Source organism: Papilio xuthus, unplaced genomic scaffold, assembly GCF_000836235.2.
Source record: "Papilio xuthus unplaced genomic scaffold, Pxut_1.1 DF827135.1, whole genome shotgun sequence".
Taxonomy (NCBI): domain Eukaryota; kingdom Metazoa; phylum Arthropoda; class Insecta; order Lepidoptera; family Papilionidae; genus Papilio; species Papilio xuthus.
In genome coordinates, this window is record NW_013531514.1 from 1,397,622 (window position 1) to 1,407,652 (window position 10,031).

At 34.1% G+C, this 10,031-nt stretch overlaps 1 protein-coding gene across 3 annotated transcripts; it reads right to left on the minus strand.

The window, feature by feature from the left end:
* Positions 1–596: 596 nt before the first annotated feature.
* On the minus strand, positions 597–9,793 carry dila (centrosomal protein dilatory). 3 transcript variants are annotated; one of them, XM_013314705.1, is made up of 17 exons: positions 9,587–9,793; positions 8,816–8,927; positions 6,944–8,746; positions 6,649–6,910; positions 6,486–6,575; positions 6,013–6,142; positions 5,614–5,721; positions 5,378–5,536; positions 4,889–4,933; positions 4,134–4,339; positions 3,614–3,750; positions 3,312–3,400; positions 2,948–3,159; positions 2,528–2,640; positions 1,958–2,016; positions 1,726–1,868; positions 597–1,177 (listed from the first exon to the last, which is right to left on the minus strand). In XM_013314705.1, exons 1-17 carry the CDS (start codon positions 9,719–9,721, stop codon positions 1,042–1,044), a joined length of 3,939 nt encoding a protein of 1,312 aa, XP_013170159.1. In that variant the 5' UTR covers positions 9,722–9,793; the 3' UTR covers positions 597–1,041. The 3 variants fall into 3 exon arrangements, with proteins under 3 accessions (XP_013170159.1, XP_013170158.1, XP_013170160.1); XM_013314704.1 differs by having other exon boundaries at positions 6,649–8,746; XM_013314706.1 differs by lacking the exons at positions 597–1,177; positions 1,726–1,868 and having other exon boundaries at positions 2,524–2,640; positions 6,649–8,746.
* Between the last annotated feature and the right edge of the window lie 238 nt (positions 9,794–10,031).

The following is a 10,031-nucleotide window of genomic DNA, read 5'->3' on the forward strand; positions in this document are numbered from 1 at the left end:
ACATTTTAATAAGGCTAGTGTTGCACCGGCAGTATCGGTGTTCCTTCCTAATAGTACCTACTTTTTAAATATGGAGTATAAATCTGGCAACTCATCCGCTAATTGTCACCTTGCGTTTATTTTATGAAGTGATACTTGAGCGATTTTATTTTCGTTTACAAATGTTTTAGCTTTAATAAGACGTAAAGTTGTATTTAGTTTTATAAGAATATTGTTTGCAACTGCAAATACTGAAGCTTTAATAATTTACCTGTTCGGTATAACGTTTTTATTAAAAGATATTTTTTTTATATTTACTTGTTTTTTTATATTGACTAAATACCGAAGTAAAGAAAAATCCGTCCACACTTTTCAAAATGGATCAATCTCAAGCAATTTTTGTAAGTCTTAGTAAATATAAAATAATTCTAACCATGGTTTTCAAAGTAAAAATGTTTCATAGTGGAAATAAAAAAAATCAGTCTCAAAATACTTTTATTGCTAAATTCATAACATTAAGGGCAATTACTTTAAAATAAAAAAAAAAATACATTCTTCAGAGGAAAGTAATAAGTTAAATAAATAAACACAGCACAATTTAACATTTATAACATACAAAATAACATACGAAATTATTGTAATTGAAAATAATAAAAACATTATAAAACCTAAAAACCGTACCAAATCCAATCGGTACTCGTATACCCGCCAATGCTTTTTATAAAGAATGGATGGAAAAATGAAGTGGATTTGACGGGGGAGGGGATGGCTAGTAAAAAGAACCATTTTTTTCTGTACATCCTTCCATCCATTAAAACTAGGCAAATTATTACTCTTTAGCTTGTGGTCACTTCGACATACTAACGATGTGTGGCCACTTATTTTGCACATTTTGGTCTAAGAAAGGAATCATTAGTATTCTAAAGTTCTAGAATCTAGATAAAATAGAAACAAAAAAAAATATCCTCAAATTGTCATAAAATAAAATATTCGACAAATTCTTGCACTTAGAAAACGCTTATAAAGTTATCAAATAAATCGTATCATTATTTTAGGATCAAATCATTTTTGTTTGAGAAAATCTTTCCTCTGCTGCTGCAGCTTCTGTTCCAGTAAAGTTATCTTCTCCTGGTACTTGGCGGCTTCTCTCGTCAACGCCTGAATGGTGGAGTCCTTCTTGGCCACAGCTACTTTCACCCTATACAATATTAACTTTTACCAACTGGTATAGCAATTGTCAAATATCTTGGCTGCTCGAAACATCGCACGAATTGCTTCACCGGACACAATGTTAGGTGTAGCGCAGCGCGTACATGACCTTGAGTCGCCAACATATATGAAAAGACTTATGCTCTTGAAGTTCTACATAAAAAATCTTTAGGAAAATGAAGAAAAATATGGCACATAGAAAGAAAAAAAAATGGTTAAGTCATATTCTAACGCAATAAGTTATGTTTAAAGGCTATAGTTAGTGGCAGTGTCGATAGGGGTCGACGTAAACTGTGAGATCTGATTTACATTGATTCTGGTAACCAAAGTAGAATAAAATAAAAAAATGCACCAGGAACGTGTTAAATGAAATTCGTGGATTGCCACACTCAGAATTATTAAATGGTTACTAAGGTCAATGCTTAAGTAACTATGGCTCCACACAAAAAAGTAGATTTCTCTATTATTTTGTTGATAAAACTGCAATAAAGACTAGAAAGACTGAGAGAATCGAGTAGTAAAACAAAATTGACTAACTTGGCGTAGAGCTGATGCATCTGCTCATCATGTTTGTGTCTCATATCCTCGGTTTCCTTGGTCAGTGTGTCCAGCTTTGCGCGCCATGCTGCCTCGCAGCTCGCGCGTACCTCCTCCGCTTGACTATCCAATTGGATGTTTTTCTGCAAACATCGCAAACAGTTGTCATGAGTTTCCACTGCCAAAATATCTGTATCGAAACATTTTTAGTTTAAAATTATAAATCCAATACCTCTGTAAGTACTTTATTTCTCGCTTCCAGCTGACCGATTGTTACTTCCAATTCAGCGCCTATAGGAAAATCACATATCGTTTTTAAATGCAAGCTTAGAAAATTATTAAGCTAGCTGTCGCCCACGACTCCGTTTGAAAAAACTCCGGAATTAAAAAAAAACACAATTAGTAGTCTATGTATTCTTCCAGACTACCATACTAATATTATAAATGTGAATTCTTGGATGGATGAATGGATGGATAGATGTTTGTCTCGATGAACTTTGGTATACATATAGAACATAGTCTGGAAGAACATATATGCTACTTATTATTTTTTTATAATACCACGCGGACGGAGTCGCGGGCGACAGCTAGTGTTCTATATGTATGCCAAATATCATGGAGATCCGTTCAGTCGTTCTGGAGATAAGTTCAAACAAACATCCATCCATCTAAACATTCGCATTTATAATATTAGTAAGAAGAAAGATAAGATTACCAATTTAAATTGTAAATACAAAAAAAAATATAGATATTTATTTGAATGATATACCAGGAGTTCATAAATTGACTGATAGTTACTGACATCGGTCCTCCGTGTGCCGCACACGCGCCTGCGCCTCCTGGTACCTGCGGAGCGTGGCTTGTTCTGTCTGCCCCAGCTCCTTCAACTCTGTCTCGTACTGCTCCTTGTTCCTTCTATGTATGCATTATTTTAATACTCTTGAGTGCTTTTGAGTGCCTAGTACTTTATGGGACTGACGTGTAATAATTTTGCCTCAGTGTAATGTGTATTTTCCCTAACTGTTGGACTCAGAGTCGTTAATTGACCAATTAGACAGACATTTAGTGTTGATTTAGTATATTACACACTAAGCGATTGTTTAAATGACCAATTTATAACTTTGAGTGCAATTTTAGTGTATTTTGTTTTATTAAGGTCATTAATATTTTGTAATTATCTGAAATGAATACCAGGAAAGCATGATCGATAAGACTTGAATACCTCAAGGCTTCCTGCAGCTCTCTCCTTCCCGCCTGAGCCTCGGCCTCCATGCTCTCTATGGCTTTCTCTATCTCCCTGTCTCGCTCTAACTTGTGCTGCGCCGATATCTCTGTCACTTTCTTCTTCAAAACAATTTGCTGCTCCGCTTCGAACTCCTTCTTGTATCGTTGAAACTCTTCCTCCAGTTCAATGCGTTTTTGTTTGAGTAATTCCTAAAATTTAACTTTAAGTTACTAAGTATTTTTATGAATAAACCATTTTATAATTAAAAAATATAGATTGTTTTTGAATAACTAAAATGTATGTAATCAGAATATATTAAAGACTGAATTCAGTAAATGTGTTGCTAATTACAAATTTTTACCTCAATCCTTGCTTTTTCTTCTGCGATTTCCTTATCCAATTCTTCGCGTTTCTTTTGTAGCAAAGTCTCTTGTTCTTCTTTCCATTTCTCTGAAATGATTGACAACTAAATTTAATATTGTTTTATTGCCCAGATTGCTCAGGTGGCATCTTTAAAAATTACTCTATATCAGCATCATTAAGCATGGATCATATGGGCAATATGACCATACTTTCAACCTTTCTTTCCTTATCACGAAAAGAAGCTATTTTTATTTCACAATATTTTAGGTCTAGTTCTGTATTAGACATGTCTCTTCTCACCGATTTCTTCTTTCTGTTCTCGTTCCCTGTCGGCGAGGTGTTGCGCCGCGCGTTCGCTTTCCCCTCGCAGTTCCGACACGAGCCGCGTGCGTTGTTCTTGGTATGTCAGTTCTATTTCTAACATCTGCTTCTCCAGTCTGTAAGTTATAAAACTAAAAGTTAACTCTTTATTTTCTAGGGTGGGAGGGGTGATAGATTGATGATAAGTAAGAATTGTTTGATATTATAGAATTAAAATCACTAATGAATTCTTGCATCAGGTTAAAAATAAGCTAAGAAAAATAGATGTCGAATTATTTGTTCTATCAATGTCTGTTAGTTTTTGAGACCATAATCTGTATATAAAACATATCGTAATCTTTTTGGTCTCAGAAACACTTGATAAATATGATATGAGTGTTACGTTGACGTTAACATAAATACTTGAAAAATTAGTTAATACTTTTTCACTTACAGAATAAAAGTCGCCAGTATGTAAGCAAGTATTTTCAGTGAAAATATAGGAATAAATGCTCATTACCTGGAGCTGGCTAGCTGCCTCTCCTTCACAAGCGCTTCCTCCTTCTCCTCCTCCAAGTTCCTCCTTAGCAGTTCCAGCTCAGCGGCGTGCTTCGCCTGCGTCTTCCCGAGTTGCTCCGCGTGCGACATCCTCAGATCTGATATCTCTTTCTGTTGACGCTCCGCCATCTCTCTTAGTTCTCCTTCTAAGCCCTTTACTGTTAACTCCTGTAATTTATTAGTTATTTTTATAGTATCTCAATTCATACTGCGTCATGAATAACCTTATAAACTTCTCTTACGAGGAGTCACTATAGTCCCCACTCGGACCTTACCCTATGTTAGGGGTGACTACGCCTTAAAAACTACCTTACCTTATAATACTAACCTTAAAAAGTAGCTTATTAGTATCAGCTCACCATACATCCTCACTGAGGGCCCCGGAACATACCCTAAGTTAGGGGTGACTAGGCCATAGTCAACCACGCTGGCCAAGTGCGGGTTGGTTGACTTCACACATATCTTTGAATTGATTCGCAGACATGTGCAGGTTACATCACGATGTTTTCCTTCACGGTAACAACGTCAGAAATCGAAAAACACATTGGTACATGGCGGGATTCGAACCTAGGACCTGCACATTGCAAGTCAAGTGCTTAACCCCTAATCCACCGACGCTCTTTTTTACACAATGACTAAGTAATAGTCTAAAGTAACAATGTGCTTTAGGCGGTACTTCTGAATGAAAGAATTGAAACTATAGTTGAAATAACCAACCTTAATTTTCTCAGCCTTCTGTCGAACCCATCGTTGCCTGGCAACCTGGAATATGTATGGATGAAGTGGAATTTAGGTACAGTGGTAACAGTTTGTGATATGATAATTTAACACTTAAAGCAGTGCTTCCTTATATAGACATTGCACATAGAAAAAGTAGTCGAGCGGTTATTCGCTTATTCCAAATGAGTGTAGAGCAAGTAGACAAAGCAGTACTGCTATTATTTCAATGCAGAAAATAAGCAGTACTGAACTGCATCACTGCTCTGTGCCCATGTGAATCAGGCATTAGTGGAATGAGGGTGTAACACTGTCTCTATTTTACTGGATAGGTTATAAGGCATGATATTTTGTGCTTATTTGATAGCCATGTTGAAAACTAGAACTAATAATATATTAGAATTATCAGGCAGTTACTTCAACTAGTGCTTTTACATCGGAATGATCCAAAAGCTGTAATTTTCAAGCAGCGACATAGGGATAAGATACCTGTTGTGCGGCAGCCATCTTGTCGTGTTGATTCCGCAGTTCCAGCTTGTAGCGTTCCTCTAACGTCTGCACGGACCTCTTCCACCTCTCCTCCAGCGACCTTCTCTCGTCAACCAGCTGTTCTATGCGATGGTTCAACGTCTTCTTGTCGTTTATAAGCTGAAAGGCAATTGAATTCACGTATTTTACACAATTTTTTTTGGAGTTTGATTTTAGCGAAGTTTCTGGGATTATACCTGGTCTATAAAATTCTGATGGCGTTTTATAGTTTCTTCACACTCCTGCTTAACCTTCATTATATTACGTTGAGATTGCTTCTCTAAATTGCTTACTTTTGTAATCATCTGGAAAAGGGGAGATAAGCAAAGTTAATATATAATCGATCTTTTAACCAATTAATATTTTAATTTACTTCGATCCTCTCACTTGATCTCTATAAATGGACAATTGCTTAGAAATTACAGCTTTTGCTTTGTTCAGATTTAAACGCGACTATTATTTGTTCGAACTTACAACACCTCTGCAAACCATTACCATCAGCGCCAAAATGGCGAAAACCAAATAGGCACAAATTACTAAGTCTTTTAGCCAGTCCATTTACGGAGTTCAGTGGATCTTCTTTATTAATAAGATACCTGTTGCTTGTGATTGGCTAAGCTCTCTTGCAGTAGTGCGATACAACAGGACCGCTCCTCGAGCTGCAGAGACGCGGTCACAACGCGCTGCGCCAACTCCGTGTGTGGCAATTTTAGAAGCACCTCTAACCTAATTATTATTATTTTCTTCAATAATTGTCTTTGAAAAGATCCAAACTCTGTTTACAATAACGCATTATGCATAGAAAGCTTTGCACCTATAAGTACTTCGCATAATAATTTAACGGGAAGTTTGGTTAAGGCAAAATTTTCTATCAGTTTTCATAGCCTTACTAATATTATAAATGCGAATGTTTGGACGGATGTTTGTTTGATGGTATCTCCAAAACGGCTGAACGGATCATGTTGCCATTTGACATGGATGTAGAACATAGTGTGGAAGAACACATAGGCTTAATTCCGCGCGGACGCAGTCGCGGACGACAGCTAGTTTACTAATAAAGCTTACTTACTTTGGAGTATTTTGTGGAGCTGCATTCGTTACAACAGATAAAGCATCATTTGCACTTTGTTCAACCTTTTCTAAAAATTCAAAAATTTCCCTGTAAAATGAAAAAAAAAAATCAATATACGATGACATCGTTAATGAAAAATCTTCAATACTTAAACACATACGTAAAATTATCTTTTGGTGTTGAAACTCTATTTTCATCTTTTGGTAACTCCTCCTTAATTTCCTCATTAGTTACAGGATTATCACCATAACTTTCAATTTCTTTTAACATTGAATATATATCAAGAACGGTGGCTTTAGAATCTAATTCCCTTGTTTTAACTACTTCTTCTGTTGGTGTAACGTTTCTTGGAGTAGTATTTTCAGTTAATGCCTCTTCTAGTGTTGTAGTTCTCTGGTTTTCTTTAGGGACTTCTGTTGTAGGTTCTGCTTTATCTACGGTCTCCGTAGTTCTGGGTGTTGGAACTGTTAAAGACATCCATGATTCCACGTCTTTATCGTTTTGTACACTCTCTATTCTAGAGCTAAGAGGTATTTTAGTTGTGAAAATATTTTTAGGTGACTGATGTTTAACTGTCTCTTGCCCCGGTCTACTAATATTGCTTTTATTTTTCCAATCTATTTTAGGACTTTTGCTATCTGTTTTCAAGTTGTTTAGTTTCTTCTCAAACTTCTTTAGATTTTTTAATACATTCTCTTTAGTTCCTTTAGGATAATCGTGTTTTATTTTAAAATAATTCTGAATTAGTTCCCTTGTGGTTACTTTAGAAATATCCGTTTTGTTATTTGCACAATTTTTGTCTTCTACCGGCGAGTCACTTGTTTCGTAACTCTTTTGGGAACTTTCAATAGAATTATGTTTATCTTCACATTGATTATTAGATTGTTCGTACATAGTTTCAATGTGAAGGGGCGTAGGTGATATTGAGTCTGTTTTTATGTCTTTTAGTGTAAGTTCATGTAAATTATTAATAGCCTCTATTTCTCTTTTGTAATCTTCAATTACTTTAGAAGTGTATGCCTTTGTACTACTATTTAGTAAATACTTTGGATATTCACTAATCTCTCGTTCATCCTTCTCATCGTTTAAATTTTTATTTGCATAATTCGTTTCATTTTGCTGTATTCCTGGTCTATCTGGTGAATTCTGTGGCGGGACTGCTAAATGACCCTCTTTCTTCAGAAAGAAATCTTTGTAAAGCAAACGACTATGATTCAGAGGCTCTGCCCACTTTTTATCAGGGGGATAGGTGTTATGGTAATTTTTTTCATCACTTCCAAGTGATGCACTATCTAGACTCTTTGGTTGATCATGTAAGTTATTATCAGAGCTAGATTTTCTTAGTACTGTGGCAGATGGTAGTGAAAAGTTTTGTACATAATTTTTATCTTCTTTCACAACACTTTCAGGATAACCAGAATCTTTAGACGAAGAATCTGTTTGAATTACAGTACTTGAAAAATTATTTTTATATGCGTGATCATGGTTATTGAAGTCTTCATAAAAGCTTCTATATGTTTTTGATTCATTGGATATATGCTGGTTTCTTGAGTAGTCATCGTTTTTGTCTGTATGAGTCATGACATTATGAATAGTAAAATCTTGTTTGTTTGTATTTCGTTTTTTTTCTATTAATGATGCTTCAGGTGACAAACTTGGTAAATTATTTGATGGGATACTTTCAAGGTCTTGGGTAGATTCTTCCTCTACTAAAGATAATTGTTGTTTAGTTAAAGGTAATCGACGAGAATATGCGTCTATTTCCTTTTGCATATCCAATCGTAATTCATCAGAGTCAAGTAATTGACGTTCATTTAAATTATGGTCGGATTTATTTTTATCATCAAGAGGTACGAAATATGATTCGTAAGCTCTATTCTTAAAGGAAGGTGATGCACATCGATGAAAAAATGTATCAACATCTCTACAAGGTGATTGAGATTTTGCCCTTTCTTTAATAGTAACTTCTAAACCGAAGTGTTCATTCCCTTTATCATCATTTGTTTGTTGTTCCATTTTACGTCCCTTCTTTGCAATGTTTCTGTATTTCAATGCTTTTGTGTTTGTATCTTTTTTAGGTGGTGTTTGGGCTTTGGTTTTAATCTTCGTACCTAAACTGATAAATGTATCTTCTGAGCCGTAATCTGAGGCATTACTACAAGTTTCTTTATTTGCTTTTGCTTTTAAATTTTCATACGGTTTAGTATCACCAAGTAAAATGGTTGTTGGTGGAACTATTTTTAAATTAGTTGATGCATCTGAAATAAATTATTTAATAAATACATGGGTTTAAATACTTTATTTAATGTACATTATAATATATTTACTGTTGTATGACTGCAATAAATCTGCACTAAATGATTTTAAAAAGGATCGAGTAGTTGAAGCTCTTTCCTTAGTGTCAGCTGAAAATGGCCGTTTAAATCTTTCCGGATTTTCCTGAAACAATAACAACTAGTGTTAGATTAAATTACATCTTGAATAATTTTCTGAATGGACAGTGAAATGGATGAATAATGAACAAAGAAGAAAATAATTTAAAAGGATTTTTTTGAGTAGGTTTGTGGAATCTTATGAAACTTTAAAAATAAAAAAAAAAAACATTCCAGTTAATTTTATTTGTAAGTAAATCGATTGGGTCTGGTTTTATATAATTTAAAGCATGAATTTGTTGTGATATAGATTGAGAAGTCTTAACAAGATACTAATGTATGTTTTTCTTAAATTATTGATTTGGTCTCAACTTTATTGAAACAAAACTTATTAATCATATGTAACTTTAAGCCATTGAGAACTTTGTTAATATAAATTAATTCATATGCACTTTCTTCTTCCAGAATGTTCCATTGACTACTAAATTTACATAGTTCTTAATGTTAATCTATACTAATATTATAAACTGGAAAGATTAGATTGTTTCCTTACATTGAATATGCTACAAAACTATTGAACCGTTTCTTTTTATTATTTTCTGAAGAAACGATGCACAGAAAAGAGAATACCAATACGTGAATTAAATCTATGAATTCAAGTCTTTAATATCGAAATATTTGTAAATGATACAAAGTATTGATTTAATTTTTATTTAAAGATATTACCGGTGTGATACAAGAACTTTGAAGAGCTGAACGGGGTCGATTTCGTATATTCTTTTTATCGTCTTTTTTCTTACTTCTATAAGAAAGATTAACTGGAGAACCTAAAAGACGCAAGTTAGCATTTTCCTTCGACATTTCAATCAATAATTATAACATAATAATTTGTAGGATTTCGTTTTTTCATACTTTAATTCAAGCAAACTGACATCTTAACATCAAATCGTTTGTTTTGTTGTCAAGTTCCCGTTGCTATGCAACGGCGTTTTGTGAAATAGATTAACAAAGCAAAGTAACCAATGAATTTTTATTTTTCAGGGTTTCTTTTTATTTACAATATATTTTTAATTATGATATCAATAAATAACATCAGTATTGGAAAACAACTACGTATTTATTCAGCAACAAAGACTTAACAAAAAACAAAGGTTAAATGTGGAAGTAATTT

What these genes read in the sequence shown, in the direction of transcription:
- dila (XM_013314704.1), bottom strand. Translation starts at nt 9,721, where the DNA reads ATGTCGAAGGAAAATGCTAACTTGCGTCTTTTAGGTTCTCCAGTTAAT. An exon ending in TTTATTGCAGTCATACAACA is followed by an intron (nt 8,747 to 8,815) that starts GTAAATATATTA and finishes AATTTATTTCAG; the next exon opens with ATGCATCAACTAATTTAAAA. An exon ending in TAGCCAATCACAAGCAACAG is followed by an intron (nt 5,722 to 6,012) that starts GTATCTTATTAA and finishes CCCCTTTTCCAG; the next exon opens with ATGATTACAAAAGTAAGCAA.